The 26918-nt window shown below is 43.4% G+C and overlaps 1 protein-coding gene across 2 annotated transcripts in view; it reads left to right on the top strand.

Annotated features, from left to right (window-relative positions):
* The window catches only part of SV2B (synaptic vesicle glycoprotein 2B), a 171158-nt gene that overhangs the window by 134874 nt on the left and 9366 nt on the right, over positions 1 to 26918 (top strand). For both annotated transcript variants that reach the window (XM_068275157.1, XM_068275156.1), the window contains exons 3-11: positions 5319 to 5499; positions 8586 to 8737; positions 9932 to 10065; positions 12781 to 12870; positions 16708 to 16818; positions 18044 to 18132; positions 18223 to 18387; positions 24609 to 24742; positions 26336 to 26536. In XM_068275157.1, the coding sequence (XP_068131258.1) occupies positions 5319 to 5499; positions 8586 to 8737; positions 9932 to 10065; positions 12781 to 12870; positions 16708 to 16818; positions 18044 to 18132; positions 18223 to 18387; positions 24609 to 24742; positions 26336 to 26536 (1257 nt within the window). The remainder of the gene's footprint in view (positions 1 to 5318; positions 5500 to 8585; positions 8738 to 9931; positions 10066 to 12780; positions 12871 to 16707; positions 16819 to 18043; positions 18133 to 18222; positions 18388 to 24608; positions 24743 to 26335; positions 26537 to 26918) is intronic.

Below are 26918 nucleotides of genomic sequence, written 5' to 3'. Positions count from 1 at the left end.
ATTACATTGTGAGCCCCTCTGAGGAACAGTCTGCAGAAAATGCCAGGGCTATAAGACACACTAAATAAAAATGCTTAGGAACATCTTATTATAATAGCACTGTCTTTGGTAGAGTTTCATAGGAATTTACTAGAGTTAAAAACTGACCTTATTATTCTTTGCAAAATTTGATGACTCATTTATAGTCTGCGCTGTATTTCCATGTGAAGAGTAATTGCTTACAGTAGCAGCATGTTAATTACTGTAGGAAGACGTAGAGTACTGGGTTGGTGGGCTGATTAATATTAGGCTAGAATTACCTTCCTGTAGTAAAGAGAAAGATATAATAACCTGCACTACAAATCACAGCTTTAGTGGAGGTGAAGAAAGCAATCATTGGCTGATGTATTCACTCCCATGGTCTAACACAGGCACAGGTGCTAAGTTGGACCACAATGAGAGTTCAGCAAAAATGTTCTTTAGAAGGAAAGCAGCCCATACTAAACTCAACACTGCAACTGTGCTCCAGTTTATACAAAAACACAGGTGATGTTTTTTTTAAAGAAAAACTCTAGGCTCATGCAAATTCCCATATACCGTATTTTTCGGAATATAAGACGCTCCGGCATATAAGACGCACCTAGGCGATCGGCAGCAGCAGCGCTGTACTGGGAACAGCCGTGTGACACGGCTGTCCCCTCCTGAGGCACAAAAGTGATCGGCTGTTTTAGGCTAAAGCCTATGACAGCTGATCACGGGGATTGGCTGGCGGGGGAGGGAGGGAGGGGGGTATACAATAGTTTTAAACAAATACACTATTTTTATAAAAAAAACACAAATAAACAAAAATAAACAAACATACAAACATTGGGGGGGAGATCAGACCCCACCAACAGAGAGCTCTGTTGGTGGGGAGAAAAGGGGGGGGGGGATCACTTGTGTGCTGTGTCGTGTGGCCCTGCAGCTTGGCCTTAAAGCTGCAGTGGCCAATTTAATGAAAAATGGCCTGGTCTTTAGGGGAGGTTAACACTGCGGTCCTCAAGAGGTTAAATTCTATTAAGGCCTAAACACACACACACATTACTAAAAATTCCTGAAAAAACTTAAGATAAAGGCATTGCATTTTTCATATGTGTTTATATGCATTTGCATGCAATTCAGTGTGTTAACCTCCCGGGTGGCATGATTCTTTCCTGATTTTAGGATCTAAAAGTGGTACAATTTTTTCATGTGCTTTTAGACCTTAAAAGCAGGAAAAAGACATGCTGCAAAGAGATCTGCAGCAGCTCCTGCACAGACTCACCTCCCCGGGATTACCACTCCCAGCAACTTTTTTCTTTTACTCCGAGCCTGGCTTGGGGTTACTGCCAAGGAGGTTAAGTAATGCATTTCTTAAATGTGTTTAATTGTGTGTTTTTTAAGCAGGGGCGTTCCTAGGGTCCTTGGAGATCGGTGGCACCTGGGCGCACTAGGTGGGGGCTATGTGCTGTGCGGCAAAAAATGGGCGGGGTCATGCAGTGAGTGGGCGTGGCCATGGGTGGGGCCAATCGTACATTAGATTAGGACAGTGGTGGTGAACTTTTTGGAGGCCCAAACTGCAACCCATAAGTCACTTATCTATCGCAAAGTGGCAACAGCAATTTAAACTAAATACTATACAATCGTTTTAACACATACATGAACATTATGGAAAATCCAAGTTGAAAAACTGAAAAGATAAACAATTTCATCCATCCTACTCCTGAAAAAATATATTCATTTTTTTTAGAACCTCCCAGTTTTATTTTCTGTTTTAAAAAGCTAAAAAAGTAGGTTTAATGCTATTGTCTCATATGATGATGATTCAGCTTTTCCCATAGTCTCGCAGTTAGCAATCATGTGACCCCCAACAAGACAAATTCAGAAATCATGAGGCCCCCAACAAGACAAATTCAGCAATCATGAGGCCCCCAACATGACAAAGTCAGCAAGCGTGAGGCCCCCAACAAGACAAATTCAGCAATCATGAGGCCCCCCAACAAATCATGAGGCACCCAACAAGACAAATTCAGCAATCTTGAGGCCCTCAACAAGACAAATTCAGCAATCATGAGGCCCCCAACAAGACAAATTCAGCAGTCATGAGGCACATAAATAGACAGCATTTCACATAAATAGGCAGAATGCCCCCTTAATATGGTAGACACCTCTCACCTGGCTTCTGAATTCTCCTCTACTGGCTGCTGTGCCTGGCAATACTGTTTTTAGCTGGATTGGGGATGATGTGTGAGCTGAAAGGTCTGGCAGTGATGCTGTGGCCTGGCTGGCGGTGATGCTGTGGCCGATGTTGTGGCTGGGTTGGCTGGCAGTGATGCTGGGCTGTGCTTGGCTGGTTGAAATAAATGCTGGCCTGACTGGTGGTGATGCTGTGGCCTTTTTGATAGTGATTCTGGGCTGGTTGGCTGGTGGTGATGCTGGGCTGGATGGCCTGGATAGTTTAGGTAGCAACAGGTGCCCCCTAGTTAAGGTAGCGCCAGGAGTACCCCAGTTTAGGTAGTGACAGGAGCCCCCCAGTTCAGTTAGTGACAGGAGCCCCCCAGTGTAGGCAGTGACAGGAGCCCCCAGTTTAGATAGTGACAGGCACCCCCCAGTTAGGTAGTGAGTGACAGGGACCCCCAGTTGGGTAGTGAGTGACAGCAGGGACCCCCAGTTGGGTAGTGAGTGACAGCAGGGACCCCCAGTTGGGTAGTGAGTGACAGCAGGGACCCCAGTTAGATAGTGAGTGACAGCAGGGACCCCCAGTTAGATAGTGAGTGACAGCAGGGACCCCCAGTTAAATAGTGAGTGACAGCAGGGACCCCCATTTAGATAGTGACAGCAGGGACCCCCAGTTAAATAGTGAGTGACAGCAGGGACCCCCAGTTAAATAGTGAGTGACAGCAGGGACCCCCGTTTAGATAATGAGTGACAGCAGGGATCCCCGTTTAGATAGTGAGTGACAGCAGGGACCCCCGTTAGGTAGTGAGTGACAGCAGGGCCCCCCGTTAGGTAGTGAGTGACAGCAGGGACCCCCGTTAGGTAGTGAGTGACAGCAGGGACCCCCGTTAGGTAGTGAGTGACAGCAGGGACCCCCAGTTAAATAGTGAGTGACAGCAGGGACCCCCGTTAGGTAGTGAGTGACAGCAGGGACCCCCGTTAGGTAGTGAATGACAGCAGGGACCCCCGTTAGGTAGTGAGTGACAGCAGGGACCCCCGTTAGGAAGTGAGTGACAGCAGGGACCCCCAGTTAAATAGTGAGTGACAGCAGGGACCCCCGTTAGGTAGTGAGTGACAGCAGGGACCCCCGTTAGGTAGTGAGTGACAGCAGGGACCCCTGTTAGGTAGTGAGTGACAGCAGGGATCCTCGTTAGGTAGTGAGTGAGTTACAGGGACCCCCGTTAGGTAGTGAGTGACAGGCGCGCTCCCCACCCCACCTACCTTGCCGCGTCAGACCTCAGGATCAGGGGGCGACCCGGACAGATAGAGCGGGCCCCGGGCACAAATATGCGGAAGTGATGTCACTTCCGCATATCAGCGGTGTCCGCTAGGTCCTAGTGCCCGCTCTATCTGGTCACCCGGCGCTGATCGAGGTCTGAATGGCAGCGGGGACAGCGGAGCGGAGCAGAGCGGGGAAGCGGCGGCCGGGAGATCCATGGCACCCCAGGACAGATTGGGGGCACGGACCCCCCCAAAATAGGGCTAGTGACGCCCCTGTTTTTAAGTGTCTTATACATTGGAGCAGCATACTGTAGGTACTTGGAGACAATATTGTGATAGCTAAGCATGTTTCCAGATCTAAACACTATTGAGCATCTGTGGGGCATTGTCAAATGGAAGGTGGAGGAGCACAAGGTCTCTAACATCCACCAGCTCCGTCATGGAGGAGTGGAAAAGGACTCCAGTAGTAACCTGTGAAGTTCATAAACTTCATGCGAACAAAATATTGAGACTTTGGAGACAATTTGACATTCTTTACTTAGGAGTGTACTCACTTTTGTTGCCAGCGGTTTAGACACGAATGGCTGTGTGCCGAGTTATTTTTATGAAATAGCAATTTTACATTGTTATACAAGCAGTACACTGACTACTTTATGTTCTTTTGAAGTGTAATATCTCTGTTGTCCCATGAAATCATATAATATTTACAGAACAGTGAGAGGTGTACTCACTTTTGTGAGATTCTGTATATACGAGAGTCCTGGGAGAGAGAGCCCCACGCTCACAAATTTACATCTGTTATTGTCAGCACTGTTAAGTCTCATTTTATGGGCCATAATGATATAAAAATTAATAATAACAAGCCCCTAGACCTATTACACCAGTAATTACAGTTCAACCAGAAAACCCCTTTCCCCACTGAATCTCATCCACAACTTCAGACTGGGTACCAGAGCTAACGATCCCGCCTACCCAGGCAACTGTTTCTTCAGCCAGCCCCCATCAGGTCAGAGGTTCTGGGTCATCTTCTCTATCAGGACCTTGAGCCAAAGGAACAAAGTCTTCCCCTCCTCTGTCAAACTCCTGAACTCACATCATACCGCCGCCCCCCAGGATTATCCCCCCACCCCACTCCTGCTCCCCCTTAGGCTATTGCTGCTTCCTGTCACTTCTCGTTACTGCTGCATTGCTTTTTGATTTCTGATGTATTGCTTATCTGGACTTTAATTTTTATGTACCACTTATCTGCTGCTTGACTGTTATTGAGTATTATCTTGCTTCCTACTTTAAGTCCTGTATGTTCCCCGTATGTGCCAAAATTAATTTCCGGGTACTTGGTGAATAAAACCGATTTCGACCCTGAAAATAAGGTACAATACTAGCCTGCACCTTGACATATCCCTGTTGATCCAGAGAAAGGTGAAAAACCCTGGTCCAATTAGCCCCAAAAGGGAAAAAAGTGGTACAGTGGCGTTAGATTTGCTGTTGTCACATAGGCACAACACAATGGGAGCTGAGTATCAAGGTAGAAGTGGGTGGTTCCTTATGAGTCAGAGCTCCCCAACACAATTCAGAGATGATGAAAGCTTGTGATGTTATTTAGAAACAGCGACCAAACTTTCCTACGGGGCTACGTACAGACCCTCCTCTTAGAGGCCTCCTCTTAGATCTGAGATTCGGAGATTCTTATGAAATTCAAAATTCTTGAATAAATATAGGCATGTGTTCGCTTTGATGTACTAAAATGCGTTGCAGCAGGTAAGGGAATTGTAAAGATATAAAAAGTACTACAGAACATGTGTTTTCCTTGTGAGCCAGGTCTCAGGTTTTTACAGTTAACTGCATTTCTTTTTATTGTGTCTTGTTTCTCATGTCTGTTACAGGTTTAATAGTATACCTTGGGATGATGGTCGGTGCATTTGTCTGGGGAGGACTGGCAGATAAGCTGGGGCGGAAGAAATGTCTCTTCATCTCTCTGATCATCAATGCTGCCTTTTCCTTCGTGTCCTCCTTTGTACAGGGCTATGGATTCTTCCTTTTCTGCCGCCTTATTTCTGGCTTTGGGTAAGAGCTCACTTGAAAATTTTAAAAGCGGTATCGTCACCAGAGGCGGGACAAGGTCCTCCAGCACCCAAGGCTGAGACACCAAAGTGCGCCCCTCCATCCCTCCCACCCCAGCCGTCACACACTGATTGCTGTTAGACTAAGAGGTGCCCCAGGGCCCACAACCTCCCCAACACCTTAATATGTAGTTATCTGGCTTGCAGTCACTGCCATGTATCCCCTTTTCTTATTTCTTTCTGCTTCAAACACAATTAGGAATGACAGCTGAATGAATTCTGCGCCCCCTCTTACACTGCGCCCTGAGGCTGGAGCCTCTCCAGCCTATGCCTCGGCCCGGCCCTGATCGTCACCATAAAAGTCAAATTTCAACAGCAACTGGTCTGAGTGTATTACGTGATAAAGATGCTAATCCTGCATTCAAAACTTTGCAAAACTTTTTCTGCTGTTATGATTTGGAGTTATCACATACTTAAGGAGTACTGGCCCTTTAGTAGTCGGTGCCAAATAATTGCATGCTGGGGGTTCTTTGTATCTATAATCTATTCCTCCTCTTCCCTTTATTTCCCTGCCAGCTCCTTATCTGAACCCTAATCCCCTACTCACTTGCAGGGGCGTAGGAATAGGCCCTGCAGCCCCTGCGCCCGCGGGGGGGCCCAGCCCCCCCCTGGGGCCCGCTCGGGGCCGTTTTGTGGGTGCTGGAGGGGTGGCAGCATGAGGGGAAAGCCTTGCCCACAGTCGGCGGGGAGAGGGGTAGTTCCCCCCTCTCCCTCACCTCAGGGCTCTCCCCTCTGCGCTCCCCTCCAGCTCGTAAGTGTCTGTGGGGCTGTGGTGGGCAGCGAGCGGCGGGCAGATACATACCTGCTTCCGTGCGTTCCATCGGAGACTTCTCCCTCTAGCGGCTGACGTCACTTCCGGAAGTGACGTCAGCCGCTAGAGGGAGAAGTCTCCGATGGAACGCACGGAAGCAGGTATGTATCTGCCCGCCGCTCGCTGCCCACCACAGCCCCACAGACACTTACGAGCTGGAGGGGAGCGCAGAGGGGAGAGCCCCGAGGTGAGGGAGAGGGGGGAACTACCCCTCTCCCCGCCGACTGTGGGCAAGGCTTTCCCCTCATGCTGCCACCCCTCCAGCACCCACAAAACGGCCGCGAGCGGGCCCGGGGGGGGGGGGGGGGGGCCCGCTCAGAAAATCTGCAGGGGGGCCCAGTGGGGCCTAGTTACGCCCCTGCTCACTTGTGTTTACAAGCAAGGCTGAGGCGACTCAGCGATTGGAGGAGACAAGAAAAAAGTAAAGGGCAGAAATGACATTACGAGTTAGCCATAACTGTGGGCAAAAGACATGGCCCCCACCAGGATCAGAATTCTCGTCATTTACTATATAACATTCACTGAAATCAAAACGTGGACAGTATAATACATGTGTTATGTAAGTAGATCAAGTATTTATCTACTTACATATGTGTTTTTTTCCCTGGTATAGTATGGCTGATCCTACTGCTTGAAAGAGACTCTGTAACTTCAAAAAGATCCCCTGGGGGTACTCACCTCGGGTGGGGGAAGCCTCCGGATCCTAATGAGGCTTCTCACGCCGTCCTCCGTCCCACGGGGGTCTCGCTGCAGCCCTCTGAACAGCCGGCGACAGGCCCGACTGTAATTTCAATATTTACCTTTGCTGGCTCCAGCTGGGGCGCTGTGGCTGCTTTCGGCTCGGAAATAGACGGAAATACCCGATCTCCGTCGGGTCCGCTCTACTGCGCAGGCGCCGGAGACTTGCGCCTGCGCAGTACAGCGGACCCGACGGCGATCGGGTATTTCCGCCTACTTCGGAGCCGACAGCCGTCAGAGCGCCTGCGCAGGAGCCAGGAAGATAAATATTACGTCACGGCTGTACGGAGGGCTGCAGCGAGACCCCCGAGGGACGGAGGACGGCGTGGGAAGCCTCATTAGGATCCTGAGGCTTCCCCCACCCGAGGTGAGTACCCCCCAGGGGACGTTTTGCCGTTACAGTTCCTCTTTAAACATTACTCCTATATTGTTGAACAAAATGAACACAAATTAGATGCTTTGTTGCAGAAGAGTATGCCCCTAGAGGCTGTTACTTGGTACTGCATGGTTTAGCCATTGTAACATACCACCATCAGCTTTTTAAATGGCAAGTTAGCTTTTTAAAAGGCAATGAAAGTTATCTGATTAACAGCAAATTGCTAATAATGATTCCTTCCCATTCTGGCAGATAAAGCTGTTTTTCAAAGATCCGGTCTGTTTGTTTTTGTTCTCCTGCTGACATTGTTGATCTGCTAGCCTCAGAGCTAGAGACATGAGGAAGTCGGTCTGTCTGTTGTGCTGTACATCAACCACAGCAACAATGACAGCTTATAATTAGGACAATGCTGCAGATCAGTACAATTCTGCAGTGCAAGTTAAATGTGTTCACTTATTTTTTTAAAGAGTGCCTATTGTAAAACATCTTGTAAAGACGAGACAGTGAAGCCCACCTGCCCATCTAGTGAACTGGGCATAAGCTGCAAATGAAATAACTATACATACTCTCTCTATCTCAGCCAACATTGAATCTGCCAGATTTCAGGAAGGCAAGGGCAGGTCAGTGTTAGGCTAAGGTGAGTAGTATTTTCAAGTATTATGGGTTAATGATATTTTAAAATACAAATATTATAAAATGTTCATTTCTCTCAGAGTACACTGCACTGTAAATTACATTTTTGCTATGTTGCTGTCACTTGAGGTAGGTAGTTCAAAGCTGGCAAATCTGACAGATTTCAGACTTCTCCATCTCCTCATGAGGGATTTTCAGTATTTTCTTTATCCTTTACAAAACACTTCCTGAAAAGGTTCTATACAAATATATCAGCCAGCTTTTCTACTCATTTGCATGTTATTTTGGCAGTTGGACTGAGAAACTGCAGTTCAGTAAATGCTTTTGTAAATAAAAAAAATAACAGAGAAGCCCCCATGAGTAGATGGACTAGCATTCTTATTTGTTTTTTCTTTACAAATAATAGTCAGTGTTAGCATGTGTTCTGTATGTTAGCATGTGACACATATTTTCTTGTTGTTTTATCTCACAGCATTGGAGGTTCCCTCCCCATTGTCTTTGCCTACTTCTCTGAGTTCCTGGCACGTGAGAAGAGAGGGGAGCACTTAAGCTGGCTTTGCATGTTTTGGATGATAGGAGCATTGTATGCATCAGCGATGGCCTGGAGCATCATCCCTCACTATGGTAAAGGGACATTTGCAAATAGGCAGTGGAAATGTAACAAATGCATCATTGTGGCAAATTAAGATTATATCCTAATTCAAGTACAAACAACAATAACATAACTGATAAGAGTTGAGCGGTAATACAAAAAGCTGAACCGTATCATTCTTTATGCCCAAAACACGATTAGGTAATGAATGTGTAATCGTTTTGGCATCCATGTGTAGTACAAATGTTACTCTACTACTCAAATGTATCTAAGCTGTCTGCCAAAGATGTAGAAATATCAGCAGCTTAGCAATAGGGGGTGCAGAGGTTGCGACCGCACCGGGGCCCATGAGCGAGATATGGCCCCTTGGGGCCCTCTCTCAACTGCAGTATTAGGTATTTATTGTTCATGTGCTGGTAATAATCACTTCCATAGATACTTTGAATAGTAGTTCTCATTAACATACTGTTTCCCATCCCCCTCTTGTACCTCTGACACTGTGGTTGTTCTTGGCAGGTTATATTGCGCCATACCAATTGTTATGTATAGAGAGCTGGGGGGTGGGGGGGGGGGGGCAATGTAACACTTGCACTGGGACCCATATCTCCTTGGAATATAGTGGCCAATATGCAATTCACATTTTCTACAGACTTTTCACCTAGGTGATATTTTCTCACCTTGTCATAAAATGCATTTTAAACCACCAGCTAGCAAGAGAATACGCTAAATAATTTTGATAGTACTTTTTCACCAACACTTGGGTTCTTTTTCTATTGTAAAATGGGGAAAAGTTATTTTAAAGAGAAGATGAAAAGTATCTCCTAGGAGATAACTGAGAAAAAGTTACTGTAATTGCATACGGGCCAGTATCTTCATGTATAGCACCTGTACGCAGTGTTATCCTATCACCACCATATTTTTGCTAGGTATGTTAGCAATAGCAGCATAGGGGGTGCTATTGTGGCTGGGAACGCGAAGAATCACTCGCGTTCCCATGCCTGTCGGCCGGTGACTGCGGAACCGGCAGTCGCCGGCGGTGGGTTCAGGAGCATCGGAGCGGGGCTGCAAGGGAACCGATCAGCTGCAGGGGGCTGAGGGAAGCCCCAGGTGAGTTAAACTCATTTTTTCCCCTTGACTTAAGGTTCCCTTTCAGCCAGAAAGTGAGAAAACTATAAAGTGGCAAATTACTATCAAGCCCATATCCATGAAGCTATTTTCTTTTCCAGGATGGGGATTCAGTATGGGAACCCACTACCACTTCCACAGCTGGAGAGTGTTTGTGGTTGTGTGTGTTTTGCCCTGCGTAGCCTCTATCATTGCTCTGAAGTTCATGCCAGAAAGTCCTCGCTTCTTACTGGAGGTAAGTCCAGCACTTATTACTGAGGAGTCACATGAAAAAACAAATAATATTTCCCACGTCACATCCCACATCAATGGATTGTTTTGTCCTCAAACAAGTTTTAGTAGGTCTTTAATGCCTGCTACAGACCATGCAATTTCCTGTCAGATAGACGAGCTGAATCGATTAATTACGACAGGTCTAATCTGATTTCCGATCGTTTTTCTGATTGATTTTGTATAGAAGTGATCGGAAAATCAATCAGAAAAGTAATCAGAAATCAGATCAGACAAGTCAGAAATAATCGATTCAACCCGTCTATCTGACGTGAAATTGCATGGTGTGTACCAGGCATAAAGGACCACTATTGAAAAAATATTACAATTTTAAATACTTACATATAGGATGTTCCTAAGTAAAATGCACTATAAATATTTATTTCTTTGTTGCCGTGAGTTACAGTATGCAGTAAAGATCTGACAGGTTTTGGACTAGTCCATCTTTTCATAGGGGATACTCAGTATCAGAATCCCCAGAATTCAGAATCAGAATTATTTTATTTCGCCAAACATGACTGGGTCGTGCCCAGCATTAGACTTGGCATGTACAGGTCTATAATGTAAGATAGGACATCCAGAGATACAGCAAAGTAAATACAGTTTCCACATACAGCAGACTTACACTCACATGTAACATAATACATACAAAATGCAGCAGTGTGCTGTGATTTATCAGTTCTATTGAAAACCTAAGGGGGAGAAAGGGGGAATGGGGGGGGGGGGTTGACGAGTGTTCAAGAGGTTTATTGTTTATAAGGGTGCTCCCTCGAAAGGATGTATACAAAGATGTCTGCCAGCCTACCTACGAATTTGCACACTATTGTGGCAGTTGGACTGAAAAATTGCCATTTACTAGGAAATACTTTTGAAAGTAAAGAAAACCTTGAGAATCCCCCATGAGTAGATGGACTAGTCCATAAAAGTAACTTATGGTGCATTTTAATCTGAGAGAAATGTACTTCTTGCATACAGGTATTTTAAATGTAAAAATGTTCTGAAATAGTAGTCCTTTAAGCTAATGCCCATACAAAACGTGTCTTCTACAGCTTCTCCCTTTGTCCTCATAATATATCTGGTGAAGATATAAGATATACTGTAGTTATGTGCCTACTACTGCCGTCTATTTATCCTCCTGCAGTGAATGGGTCGGCATGTGGCTGCAATCTATTAAAGGTCATTAATATAAGCTGCCATGGCCCCCTACCTAGCCAGAAGTGAGTGGTGGGCCTTGTTCACTGTAGGCAGCAGTCATAGAAAAGAAGCAGCTAAAGACACACAGAAATTCTGAAAAGTTATTCATTGTCATTATTTTCACAGTTTCTAACATAATAAACAAATAATGCATAAAAAGATAAACAAAAATAACATGCAGAAATAAAATCTTAAAAGGTTTTATGGTAATAGAAGGATGAGAATGGGGTCCCCCTGGATCAAAACAGACCACAAAAAGAGATTCTGAAAGGCTAGAGTATTGGTAGAAAGGTTACAGTATTGGAACTTCAGGAAATATGAGTTGTACAGAGCACCTAGTTAGGTTATGGGGAACCAGAACCAATAGGATTTTGTAAGGGACTACTAGTTGGAGAAGTATGACTCTGTAACGTGAATGGGCAAAGCAAGGTAAAGAAATAGCTTGTATTCTAGGGGCATAAAACAATGTCCCTAAAAACCAAAAAATAATTTTAATCTTCTGACATTTTCTTCAGAATACACTTTTCTTCTTCTTGAAATCTCTTGATATTTCTCTACCTCCTTTGTTCTTATTTTCTTCTTTTGGATGTACACATTTTTTAAACACTACTACTGATAAATTAAACCTGAAGGGAAAAAAGTACCCCAAATGTGTACTTAGCTCAGTAGAGGGAAGCCCTGGATAATCTAGAGCATACATGTCAAACTCCGACCCATGGGCCAAATCTGGCCCTCAGAATCATTCAACGTGGCCCTTAAGTGTTTCCCTCACTTTGCATTATGTCTGGCCCACTGTAGACCACCATGGAAGCTATATTTTAGGTAAAGCCCTAGAACAGCAGGGAAGCCATAGGGGGGGGGGGGTAGGGGGAATGCACTAAACACTAAGGAACTGTATAGGGGAGGGTGGGGACCTCTAGACACCAGGGAACTGTACAGGAGTTGGAGGGGGGGCATTAGCTAGCTGGGAACTTTATAATGGAGGATGGTGGCCAGTGGACTTTGAGTTTGGCCCTTGACTTGGTCCCAGTGTACAATTTCTTCCCACTTTGTATTTGAGTTTGACACCCCTGATCTAGAGGCTTCCCCTGTCCCTCTCATTTCCACCTATTCAGTGCTGGGGTGCCCCAAATCTCAAGTGCTTGTTGCAGAGGGCTGAACTCCCATCTGTGAATGAGCGCGGTTGCACCGTGCAGGCGCAGGATGCCTTGTGCCCGCGCAGTATCACTGCACCGATCTCCTAGCGACTCCGTGCTACTGTGCAGGTGCAAGGCATCCTGTGCAGTGTGGCCATGCTTGTTTACGGCTGCAAACTTCCAGAGGGTGCCAGAGCTGGATTGGTGGTCTCCAGAAGGAAGTGGTTAGACTCTCCATCTTCCAAGGTAAGTATCTGACTTTTTCTGTTTTTGATAAAAATTACAGAAATATTATTTTCATGATGATGTAGATCCTGTTTTGTATGATTGTAATGTTGGTCTTTTTACAGACAGGTAAACACGATGAAGCTTGGATGATACTGAAGAAGATTCATGACACTAACATGAGAGCAAAAGGAGAACCAGAGAAAGTTTTCACAGTAAGCATTTTCTGTTATGAAGTGTAATTTGTTTGGGCTGGTGTATGTTAAATTTCGAGCATTATTCAGCATAGTGGCCAGGTCATTAGCATGTTGACAATGGTGCCCTGGTGTCTAATCCCCAGCCAGGAGAGTGTCTGCATGTATGACCCTAAACTAAACTTTTCTCATGAAATATGCCACCTTATCATTTTCTATCCACTCCATACGATCGGCACCATATCAAAGGTTTCTTTATTGTAGCTTCATTAAAACATCATATAAAATACAAAAACATGTGTGGCTCTGTATCAATTGATGACGCACAGGCGTTTCGGGCCTATACAGGTCCTTTCTCAAATCACGACCAGCCCAGACTGGGCTGGTCGTGATTTGAGAAAGGACCTGTATAGGCCCGAAACGCCTGTGCGTCATCAATTGATACAGAGCCACACATGTTTTTGTATTTTATATGTTTTAATGAAGGTACAATAAAGAAACCTTTGAGATGGTGCTGATCGTATGGAGTGGATTGCAATCGTCTTGTGACTCCCAAGAAGTGATTTGAGCACATCTCCTTTACCATTGGTGCAGCAGCAATTACATTGAAACCTTATCATTTTCTAACACTATACTTTAACACGCTTTGTAATTAAAAAGTACTATAAGTAAAGTGCACAAAATAATATTAAACTTAGAGACTCTGAAGTCTCATAAAATTCACGTTTTTATTTTAAAAATCACTTTAACATCATTCCCCTACCTAAAACGCCGCATCTCCGTGGCTGAACTCTAAGTAAATCCCCCCTAACTCCCCCCCATAAAATGCACGACTTTCTTGGTCATGGATTTTGCTGCCCCGGGAGGCAGAGCTGTCAGCTGCAGCTCTTCCTCCGTGCGCGTCTATCAATGCATATCTCTGCCTCTCCCCCGCCCCTCTTAGTGAAGGAAGACTGAGAGGGGCGGGCGGAGGCGGAGATACGCGCTGATAGATGCGTGTAGAGGCAAAGCTGCAGCTGAAAGCTCTGCCTCTCATGGAAGCGCTCCCCGCAGTGTGCCCTGGGGAGTTTGGGGGGATTTATTTAGTGTTCAGCTGCTGGGATGCGGCGTTTTAGGTAGGGCAATGGTGTTAAAGTGATTTTTAAAATAAAAACGTGAATTTTATGAGACTTCAGAGTCTCTTTCAAAGACAACTGAAGTGAGATGTATATGGAGGCTGCCATATTTATTTCCTTTCAGACAATACCAGTTGCCTAGCAGCCCTGTTGATCCATATAGCTGCAGTAGTGTTTGAATAGCACCAGAAACATTCATGCGGCTAATCTTGTCAGATGTGACAATAATGCCAGAAACATCTCATCTGCTGCATGCTTGTTCAGGGTCTATGGCTTTAAGTATTAGATGCTGAGGATGAGCTGGATACCAGGCAACTGGTATTGCTTTGAATCTGGGCACACTTACCAAGCCCTATCATAGGTTCTCTGTCATGATCCTAACACAGTCTGTCAACTCAAGACTGTCCTTGTTGCTTCTAGTTATTCAATTAGTGCAAGTGTGGAAAATGACCAACATGACCTCCTGCTTTGTGCAGTTGACAGTTTATGCAAGGTGAGACTACACCTGAACACAGGGTACAGATTCTAGGTTAAAAAAATAGATGCAAGTGGAATTTCATAGCTGCAAGTCGAAACGGAAAGGTCATTTTTTGAAACCTTAAATTGCAATAAAATTTGTGCAGCACTGAAGCAAGTTTATAGCATATTTGATAGGATTAAGTTGAAAAATTGAAAGTGACATCACCCCATTTCTGGAGTTTCAGTTTATTTACAGTTGCTGCTTATATGAATGTGTAATGATTTTCAAGTGTGACAGTAAATTACTGTCATTTGCTAATTAAAGAACAATCAGCAGGATTAGCATGAGGAAAGAACAGCATGGCTGGCTGTAAATCAATCCTCACTGCTGCTTATAACTAACCCCTATTCAAGAGTCTAAGCAGTCATTGTTACAGAACTCCGTATAAAGATGGCTGTGTCTGCTAGTGTTTTGTATAGATTTAAAAGGGGAACTACAAACTTTAGAATTCATATTGTTAATGAACAAATCCATTCACAAGTTTTATGGCAAGGGAACAAAAACAGCAGGATTTCCTTCCATTCATTGTAGCTGAAATGAAACTTGCAATTGAAAAAACATGTGGCTGGGTTGCATATTACAAGGTGTAATCAAATAGTAACTATAGTAATACAACAATTCAATAATCATCATCCTGGACCTTAAGTAATTGACAGAGTACCCAGCAAGCTCATGGTGAACCAGAAGTCCTAGGAGTGCGTAAGGGGCTACAGAGGACAAAAAAACCCTCTTATTAAAATGCTATGGAAAACAAAAGTTTGCCTTCTTAAAACAGAAGGTATTTGCGATTATTCAGGTTGGCGTGAGCATATGAGGTCTCTCACGATGCATCACTGCTGAATATGCAAATCATCCTTTGTTGTCCCTGTAAGATTAACACACCTCCAGAACCACTGGAATGCAATGATGTGTCAGCTTGTTAATTGTACAGAGCCACATTAATCCAACATGCATACAGACTGTTTTGGATTGGTTGATTATCACGCTGATACGTAAAGAGAGTTAGCGTAACAAGTGCAAGTCAGCAGACTGGAGAGAAAGTGTAGTCAGAGACAAGCCGAGGTCATACACGTGAGCAGATGGGCTGGCTGTAGTACAGAAGGGTCAGGCAAAATCATAGTCAAATAACAGGCAGAGTCATACACATACCGTAAGTCAGATGTCAGTCATATTGGAAGGAGCAAACAGAATCAAAGTCAGGGACAGGCCGAGTCATACACAGAGATCAGATGGCAATAGCACAGAAGGGCTAGGCAAAAATCATAATAAGTAGGCAGGCAAAAGTGGGAACACAGACAATATACAATATTACCATAATACAATACTGACTGACTAGAGTACATATATATTGTGCTGATGCGCAATATTTTAAATGTAGCTCTCATTTCTCACACAAGCTAGGGGCCAAGAACCAGCGAACTGATTAGTATCAAGGCCGCTGAGCACGTGAATGCTCTGGCCTTAAGTACTCAAGAGACACAGCATAAGCCCACCCCCAGAATTGACAGCACCTCCTGCAAAAAGGTGTCAGCTTATGACATCACAGCTGACACCTCCTCAGCCTACAAAAGCTGCTCTGCCCCGCGTGTGTCTGTCTGGACGTACTGCGCACGCGCACGTTGATCCACTGCCGCCGGGGTGCTGGGGCTGCCACTGCAGAGCGGAAGTCCCACTACATGAGCGAGTACCACTGGAGATGCCGCGGGACTCGCCGCTGGAAGGTAAGATTGTTACATTGATCTTCTTCAGTGCATGGAATGCATTAATGTGGTTCTATGGGGTAGGACTTGAAACACTTGGAGTGCTTGGAGTGCAGATGGATGAAGCCAGTCCAGCATCTGGAACAGGTAACTATAAAAACGCTCCCTGTGCCGCTCTGCATGACCTGCCTAGCCTGCCAGGTTTAAAAAGTTTAGCCCTGCAGCCGACAATGAATTTTTCCGTCTGAGGTTAAAATGAGCGCGCATCTTCAATCTAAACATTTTGTTTGAAGATGCTAACAGGTTAAACTTTTTCATATATTTCTAGAAGTGTTACCAGCCCAAAATGCAATGGACATTGATGTTGGTGGGGGAAGATTTAAAGACAATAGTAAGGCTTTGGTAAAAGTTACATTTGCCCTTGAGATTTATCAGAAGCCCAACTGATAATCAATCTAGTTTTATATAATCAAAGTTTTAGGGTGAACTGTATGGTCACAGCTTTCTATTTTTTCTTTACTAGGTCTCTCAAATTAAGACACCAAAACAATTAGATGAATTTATTGAAATTCAAAGTTCTACTGGGACATGGTTTCAGCGCTGGTTTGTGAGATTCATGACTACATTGAAACAAGTAAGTTACTTAATAAAATCAACTTTTTGTCTTAGAATGATTTAGTTTTATCTTCAGAAATATTTCTCCATGTTCCTATGCACAGAATTTTTTAAATGTATTTTTGCTTGGACATAATGTATCCCAAAAAGTTTACGATTCCATTTTCATCTGAACACTTATCTTGGTGGTCCATTGTTACTTTTTAGTGCTGAGTTTCATTTTGGTGCAGATTCTTTTATTTTTATGGATTTAAATGCCTAAAGCAAACCCGTACTTAATGTATACTTCGAATAAAACTTACACTATATGAATATCTTGAAGTGTCAAACATGGTTATCACAATATTCCTCCACTCGTAGGTGTATGGCACAAAGTAGGAGGGCTAACTCTGCAGGTCACAAATCAACAGCTTATCTACACTTCAAGAATATTAGATACTTCTTTGAAAACAGTGAGGTATACGTCTTGACCAGAGAAGGAAAATGGTTCGTAAGAGTTATATCAGAAGAAAGAAGAGGGAAGCCAAAACGCATCACTATGAGGGAGTACATGCAATTATCATGCAAAGGGTTGCCTGAAAGCAATAACATTGCCTCTGCTACCTAATACTGTTCTGATGCTGGGAATACACAATGAGATTTCAGCAGATTTACTGTCTGATCGATTTTCCGATTAATTTCCATTCATTTCGATGAGAAATCAATCAGAAAAACGATAGAAAATTAGATGGACATGTCGGAAATTATCTATATCTATAGAACCATCTATCTGCCAAGAAATCTCATGGTGTATTCTCAGCATTACACTTGTGAAAGACGAGTAGTAAGCCAGCAGCAGAGGATATTGGGCAGAGGCATTGTAAAGGTTTATGAGACCACAGTAGGTAAGCCTAGTTCGGGTAGAACCAACAGATGTCACTTGACCATGATGGCCAATGAGTATGTCAGCTCCAGCATGGATACCAACAAGCTCAGAAGTGAAGACTTTATGAACTACAAGGTATCCAAAATGCCCCATTGGCCAGCTGGAGTTTGCAGAATGTGCACTAGAGGTGGTATGCTTTTTATCTCGAGATTTAAAACTTATTATATCAGAGCTAAATGTATATCAGTGATTTCTGTAAATCCTGGTGAAAATGAAAGATGACATATAAACAAAATCTAATACAATGTGACAATGAAATGAATGTACTATCTGTTAGTCCATGGTGCATACCAGTACTGATTGGTACCCTTTACTTTAGGTATGGGACAGTGTGCTGCATTGCTTTGATGGGCAGTACAGAAAAAACACAGTATTTCTGGCTATAGTTTGGTTTACAATGTCATTAAGGTAAGTGCCTGATTCCTTCCCAACATCCCTGTTGCATTTTCCTATCTCCGGTGAAGCATCACATCTATATATGTTATGTGTCTCCTGCAGCTACTACGGGCTTACAGTTTGGTTTCCAGACAATATCCGCTACTTACAAGAAGAGGACTACGCAAGCAGAGTGAAAAAGTTTGAAGATGAACATGTCCGAAATTTTGTATTCAATTTCACACTTGAAAACCAAATCCACATAGATGGCAAATACTACAATGACAAGTAAGTATAAAGTCTCAAGTGTTGCAATTGAAACTAAAGTTGACATATGGTAGTTTTTACAGAAGTTTTATTGGAAGTGGGTAAAATATTCACAAATGTACTAATGCATTTCATCAAAGGGAGCTAGCCACAGTAACATTCTAAAAGTTACAATGACTTACTTGTTTAAAGGTACAAACTCTGGGCCATCCATTCCCCATGCTGCTTCTTTACTGTTTAGAAAGTCACTGTCCAGAAACAACAATGCAGTTAGTGAATGTGAGTACTATGGATGGTTAATAAGATGCAAATATTTCCAAGTTGATGCAGCTATATGCAAATTTATGCAGCTTAAAAAATGGACCAATCACATTCCACCTTGGCTTCATTCGATTGATCCACTTTCTGAATGCAAAATTTGCATTTACAATTTGCATAACCCTGCATGAACTTGCAGCTCATTGACTAACCCTAGTCAGGACACTTGGACTGCATTTAAGAAAAATGATGAAAAAAATACAAGAATGACAGCACTAGAGTTTGCACACTCAAGGGTACATCTGCAAACATAACCTCAGCCACAGATCTAAATATACCGCAACAGTGTGGATCATGTTACCTTTTGTGTCAAACTAAGCATCTGCAGATAAAAAAACTCAAATCCTGCTTTAAAAATGTGCTCATGTACATAAGGTGACATTTAGCTTATTTGTAAAGCAGCAATATTTTGCCACTAACTTCCTTGCCCCACATTGCAGCTGTTGACAGCAGTTTGAAAACGATGGAAAAAAAATTCTGTGATAAGCAGAGATTTTCTCAATCCAGCTACCACCTGCCTTTTTAGGCTTATATGGCATTGGACATGGGATGTGACCAATCAATGAGGGAGATGGAAGATAAGCCAATTCCCAACCCCTCATTCAAGAAATTACTACCATTTGCAGGCAGGGATTTACTGATCATGATGCAACAGGTGAAACGCCCTGGCAGAACATTTACATAAGTGGGGCTTGCACTCTTTTGCAGGTAGGCACTAGTCTGTTTTTAAGTAGCGCTGCTCACTTCCTTGCTATGTACTAATTTAATTCGTTTTTTATCAGCTTCTCCCACTTAACAGCCATGCTTTTGGTGTATATGCAGAGCTTCTGTTTGGGTTCAAGGTGCGTTTGTAGTTCCTGGGGGGGCTCAGCGCATCTCTGATTGGAGGCCATTCGGAGGCGGCCTGGTGTTGCGCTGATCCACCTTTTGCGCAATTTTCGATTTTTCAATTTTACTTGGTAGCGCACCCAGGCTATGCATATACATAGATTAGGATTTAGTTAGTGTTAGGCCCCTCCCATGGATGATTGACTTCTTCGCAGTGGGAGGGACGAGTACTTAATAGGTTGCATGCAAGCTGTTACAGGAAACCAACATCCTTCAGTGGTAGACAGGTCATGTGTATGCTCGGTGTGTATTCGACCCCACAAGTGGGGCTTGCACTCTTTTGCAGGTAGGCACTAGTCTGTTTTTAAGTAGCGCTGCTCATTTCCTTGCTAAGAACATTTGCATAGATCTTTTTTACTTTGACATAAAAGTATCTGTTTATTGCTGATCAGCGTAAAAGAAAAAATATATTTAGTTCACTGTGATTCAACGTTCTATGGCAAGAAAACAAGAACTTCAAAGGAGGCAAATACTTTTTATAAGCAGTGTATTTCATCTAAGGCGGGTGTCAGATACTGGTTTACATGATTGTGGCTAAAGTCAGGATGTCCAATGAGTGACACAGCCAGCAATAAAAGACATGTTGGGTGGAGTGGGGAAGAGTCATAAGGTTTGTCTCCATCTCTTTTGTGGAGATTACCCTACTTCCTTTGCTCCAGCCAAGTCTCAAATCATGTAACCAATGATGCATTCCAAAGCATATGAGAAGAAGGAGTTTTACAGAGGTTGGGTTACTAGTGTTTAGTCTGGAGAATGACTGGCACAGTGTTATCATGGATAGCTATAGGTCTGCTTTACGGCTAGTTTACACTGCAGTGCTTTTTCAGGGGTTTTCAGCACTTTGCTGATCGCCAGTGATCAACAAAGTGGCCTGTCAATGTAACCCAATGTATGTATCCTCAATGCAGCATTGCAATTTATATAAAATGGTTATTGCACTATACGCAGCATTTATTGAGCATATAGTGCGTTATTGAGTTTCCTAAAAAACACACAAAATTGCAAGTGCTTAGCATTTTGTGATTTAATTATTATCATTATATTATTATAGATTTATAAAGAGCCAACATATTCCGTGGTGCTGAACAAAGTAAGAAACAAACATGTGGTACACAATAATACAGACAATGGTATACACCAATATACGAAATACTGTATAGAATTGGTGCAGAATCAGCACAAAATACAGAATTGGTAATTACAGTGACAAAATTAATATGAATATATGTGTAACAAATTCCAAGGCACAAACGGGCGAGAGAGCACTGCCCTTGTGAGCTTACAATCTAAAGGAATGACGGGAGGGGGGCGGGGAGGGGAGCAAGAGGTGGGTAGTATATAATATTCATATCTAGAGGCAGTGTGTTTTATTTTATCTAGAAGGAGTACAACTTGGCCAGAGGTCAAAGAGGGCATGGCCTAAAGGTAGACAGAATAAAAAGTGAGTTTTCAGGGCACATTAGATATCACTTAGCAGTGTAGATCAATTCAAACTAAGCCTTATGATATATTACACTTTTGTTGATAAATGAAGCAATACCCTCAGGATCTTTGCATTTGTACATAAGGGATCAACCTATTGTATCACTGGCGTAGGGCCCACGGTCGCAGAGGTCGCGGTGGTGACTGGGCCCGTCCTCACCCGTCCTCACAAGGGGGCCCGTGCTTGCCGGACAATACAATTACTATACATCCTTCTCCCTCACATAGTTACATAGTTACATAGTTACATAGTTATTTTGGTTGAAAAAAGACATACGTCCATTGAGTTCAACCAGTACAAAGTACAACACCAGCCTGCTCCCTCACATATCCCTGTTGATCCAGAGGAAGGCGAAAAAACCCTTACAAGGCATGGTCCAATTAGCCCCAAAAGGGAAAAATTCCTTCCCGACTCCAGATGGCAATCAGATAAAATCCCTGGATCAACATCATTAGGCATAACCTAGTAATCGTAGCCATGGATGTCTTTCAACGCAAGGAAAGCATCTAAGCCCCCTTTAAATGCAGGTATAGAGTTTGCCATAACGACTTCCTGTGGCAATGCATTCCACATCTTAATCACTCTTACTGTAAAGAACCCTTTCCTAAATAAATGGCTAAAACGTTTTTCCTCCATGCGCAGATCATGTCCTCTAGTCCTTTGAGAAGGCCTAGGGACAAAAAGCTCATCCGCCAAGCTATTATATTGCCCTCTGATGTATTTATACATGTTAATTAGATCTGCTCTAAGGCGTCTTTTCTCTAGACTAAATAAACCCAGTTTATCTAACCTTTCTAGGTAAGCGAGACCTTCCATCCCACGTATCAATTTTGTAGCTCGCCTCTGTACCTGCTCTAAAACTGCAATATCTTTTTTGTAATGTGGTGCCCAGAACTGAATTCCATATTCCAGATGTGGCTTTACTAGAGAGTTAAACAGGGGCAATATTATGCTAGCATCTCGAGTTTTTATTTCCCTTTTAATGCATCCCAAAATTTTGTTCGCTCACAAGTTCCAATATAGCCAGCGCTGCCCGTACACACATAACTTCCTGAGCTGGGAGCTGGAAGCAGACTGGTAACCCCTCAGGCAGCAGAGCGGCTGTATCGAGTGTGCTGTCCATAGTCTTTTCTCCTGAAATCACAGGCATCTGCGCTCTGCTCGGCCCCCACCCTTCAGTCAGTGACGGAAGGGGCAGAGCAGAGGGCAGATGCCTGTGACCTATGAGGAGAAGAGAGCACGGACAGCACTAGATACAGCCGCTGCTGCCTGAGAGGGGATATCTTACAGCCATCCTGCATACTGCTTCCAACTAAAATACAGGTGAACGGAACAACTCCACACACCAGTAAAGTTCACCTCAACCACCATAAGCTTGCACGTGTGCATATAGCAGTATTGTATATACTTGTATATACATTAAAACTCAATTAAAATCAGACCTGCTGTGGAGCGCTCCCACTCAGCCCAGCCACCTCCATCCACTCTGCTCAAACATACAACAGTACCGGGTTTGGATTAATCCTGTGTATGGGTCATAACAGGATATTGGACAAATCTTATCAGGGCATCCCTCCTCTTTTCAAATTAGTGGTATCAGGTGCTGTCCATATCCCCCACCCTCCAATTTAGCAGTACCAGGGTCCACCCACTTCTACAGAGTGCACACAGCATAGAATTCTCACCTTTCCAGCAGACGCCGCCTCCTTCCTTCAGCGTCCCTCAGTCTAACGGGCTCTTTCACATTAGACAACGCGTGCCGGAGCCGTTCTCCTGCACGCGTTGTCTGCCTGCAGCGTGTCGTCGGGTATCTGCGATGCGACGCAATCAGCGGAGGTAGCTGGTGATTAAACCCGACGGAAAACGCGACTCGCGGGTGCGTTGGATGTAAAACTGCGCCCGGGTGCGTCGGAACCGCAACGCATCGAAACGCAGCTTCGAGTGTGAAAGGTAAAATGAAAGTCTATGGACTTTCATAGTACCTTGGTTAAAGCAAACGGCTGCCGTTTGCGTTAACGCACAAAATCTGCCCTAATGTGAAAGAGCCCTTAACGCCTGTGGCGTCTCTGTTCCTGTGACCCACCAAGAAGTTGCTTACATGCCACTGGGTCACAGAGACACTGCAAAGATGAAGACGGAAGGAAACTAAGGAAAGCATGCCTGCTTGACGGGTGAGAAAGCTACGCTGTGTGCACTCTGCAACAAAACGGGGTTGGTGGGTTCACCAAAAAACGTTGCAAGGCACTGGGGTGGGGGGCCCATGTCTAAGTCCTGCATCAGGGCCCACTGATCTGTAGCTACGCCACTGTATTGTATAGTATGTTCTAAAGCAGCTCAACTCAGCACATGCTGTGCATGTCATAGCGCCTGGCATTAGCGCCTGGCTGTAGCTGCAATGCTATAGACCTCGGCTGCGTGTACTGGTAATTACGGTGCTGGCAACAGCGGAACCTCAAATTATGTATATAGTATCTACATAAAGCAAATAGTATTTAACGCCGCTGGGAATTTTAGCAGCAGCAGGGTAAGCCCCTATTCAGCTCGGCCTTTGCCCAACTGCCTGGCCACGAAATAATATGTCCGCAGTATGTCCCCCCATGTCCTGAACAAGGCTCTCTGATCCTCCTCTGTTATAGTATGTACTTCTTGTGTATGCTGGTTTGTCATCTGCATGCAATATTTATTATATAGGACTGCATACTCTGTTAGTACTTTATAAATAAAATATCATTATTAATAAAATATTATTTTAAATGAGTTACTTAACATTGGTTGTATGTGACAGCCGCATGCATAGCCCTGCCTTCTTGACAGTAAAGCAAGTAACGGGTGTGTATTCTCTCATTAATACAAGTGTAAAACTTCAACACATGCTGCTCTCTGTAGCCTAAAGGGAACCCAAGGTGAGAAATATATGGAGGCTGATGTATTTATTGCCTTTTACACAATGCACATTGCCTGGCTATCCCAATGACATTCTGTCCTAATACATTTAGCTATAGACCCGGAACAAGCATGCAGATCAGATGTTTCTGTCAAAAATCTGACATGTGCTGCATGCTTTTTTCAGGTGTGTGATTTAGACACTACTGACCATAAAGGACCGCCAGGCATCTGGTATTGATTGTTTAAAAGGAAATAAATATGGCAGCCTCCATATGTCTCTCACCTTTTAGTACTCATGCAGAAAGGGGGCTTTTGCAGTCTACTTTACACAGAGTGCTAAGTACTGATTTTATGCTTGAAATATTTTTTAAGTGCTCAGGCGCTTTAAGTAAGTACAGCAAGCCACAAATTGAAATGGAAAGATATCAAAAAATATCTTGTGGTCCACTGAGACACATCTTAGCACTTTCTTTTTTCCAACAGAGATGGAATATCACTTTCTCTTGATTTCTTTTGCTGTACTGACATCTAGTGGTACTGAGGCAGAAATACATTATGTTTGTTATGTTAAATAAAAAAATAAGCCTGCCTTTTTTTTCATACTGGAAGAACTGTGTGCACTCAACACCACTACTAACAGAATATTTCAAACAAACTCTTTGGCTAGGTTCTACAAGATGAAATTTAAATATGTCACATTCGAGGACTGTGTCTTTGATGAGTGCTACTTTGAAGACGTTACCTCAACTGGCACTATCTTCAAGAACTGCACTATAAAATATTCTTACTTCCATAATACAGGTAAGAAAATAACATTTTCAGTGGCAGATTATTCTACTCTATAATACAGAGAAACATAATGTTGATTTATTCTTTTGTGACTAAACAAAAGCAAATTAATTCAGTTATGTATTCATTAAAAGATTATTTTTATTTTATTTAAGCTTCATACAGTTTTTCGTACAGCTGCAGTCAGGCTGGAGGCCAGCAGTGTTTGACGGTCAGCGTTGTTTTGTATAGTTCTACAGGAAGTGCCCAGCACTGGGGAGGAAAATCTTACCTATCCTTTGGTTTGGGAGGAGATGTTTCCTCTTATGTTATCTGAGGGTAATTATGGTATTTGGGGAAATGGAGTAATTATTTCTATTATGGTATTGGGTGCGATGCTGCCTATTATGGCATTTGGGGAAATGGAGAAATTATTTATATTATGGTGTTAGGGAAGATGCTGCATATTATGGTTTTTTGGGATATGCTTCCTGTTTGGTGTAATGAAATGCTTTAGGAATGACCCTTGGCACTGTGGCATGAGGAGCAATGATGCTGCTGCAGCATGTCACACTGGGTCATGTATTTTTATATTATGGCCATTATTTTATCCTGCCTTCAACCTGCTGTGACTACACTCATTCTATGCCATGGTGTGCCACGTTCACTGCATTTTGTTTTTTCAATTTTCAACGCAGTCACCATACTGCATATTTTTATCTTTTACTGTACTTTGTTGCTTTGTAATTCGCATATATACCCCATGTGCCCACACACAGTTTCACTTACAGGGGGGCCCAAAATCTTCCTAAGGCAGCTTCTGTGATAGTCCTCCATCAATGTTCTTGGAAAAAATGATTGGCAGCTGCAGTTGCGTACATTTGAACACACTGAGCGCTAATTTGGGCACGGCATTAACCAGAAAAAAATATGCTACTGATATTCTACTACTTAATTGGTATATGGACATATCAGTGATATTTGCCGATATTTCACTATGACCTGACCTCTCCCTACTCTCACAGAGAACCCCTGGTGGACAACTAATAATCTCCCCTCCCAGACACCTAATTACCTTCCCCCCGGCAAGCAACTAGTAATCCCCCTCGGACAACAAATAACAACTAATAACACCCTCCGGTACTTAACCTTAAGTCCAGACCCCCTGCGACAAAAATGGTTGCCCGCTACAGAGAAAACTTCGTGCCCACTATTAGTCGCTGCAGTGCACATAGCGGGTGCCCATTTCTGTCGCGCTCCATTTAGCTGCTTTGCTGCAGTTGTCTGAAGCTGCTTCTGTTACATTTATCAGGTGTGTGCCTCATGTATGCCTTCTGTAATGAGATTTGAGTTTATCTAGATTAAATCATTGAACATAATTATGTGTAACTTACATAAATAGGACTGGCATGCATGTGCTAAAAATATGCATGTAAAATATTAATGCAAACATAAAAGTTTTTGAAGTGTAGGTTTGCAAAAATTAATTATATTTTTTATTAAAAACAAATGTATGATTAAACAAGTGTCAGTGAATGTTCATTTATAATTGTGTGGTAAATGTGCTGGAAGGGTTTTATATACATAATGCGCTGTCTAACCCCATTGCATGTTTGCATTCTGCAGATCTCTTTGACCACAGATTCATCGACTGCAACTTAATAAACAACACCTTTACTAACCATAAAGAGGAATGTGACATTGACTTTGAGGAAGATAATGATTTTCTCATTTATCTGGTCAGCTTTCTTGGAAGTTTATCTGTGTTACCGGGAAATATAATTTCTGCCCTTCTGATGGACAAAATTGGAAGGATTAGAATGATTGGTGAGTATGCACATTCAGTTTTCAATTTCAATATTTTGATTAAAGGCAGCACAGTGGCGCACTAGGTTCCTCCACATGGGGTTCCTCCAGGCACTCTGGTTTCTTCCCACATCCTAAAACTTACAAATAAGTTAATTGGCTTCCCCCTAAATTGACCCTAGACTACGATACTTACAATACACAATACATACGTATGCTAATGTGGTATATTAATAAAGGCATCTTTAAATCTTATAGTGAGGATTAACAATCCGTAACCATTTGGGTAAACAATAATCTCTCAACACAGTCTTCAGTTAATTCTTCCCCCATGCTTTCTGTTTCTGCTCCCAGGACTAATTCTTATGAGGCTTCTGCAAAGTGGGAAGCCCAAAGGCTCCAT

The sequence above is a fragment of the Hyperolius riggenbachi genome, chromosome 3 (assembly GCF_040937935.1).
Source record: "Hyperolius riggenbachi isolate aHypRig1 chromosome 3, aHypRig1.pri, whole genome shotgun sequence".
Lineage (NCBI taxonomy): Eukaryota > Metazoa > Chordata > Amphibia > Anura > Hyperoliidae > Hyperolius > Hyperolius riggenbachi.
Note: the sequence above shows the minus strand (reverse complement) of the source record. Positions and strands in the feature narration are given on the sequence as shown.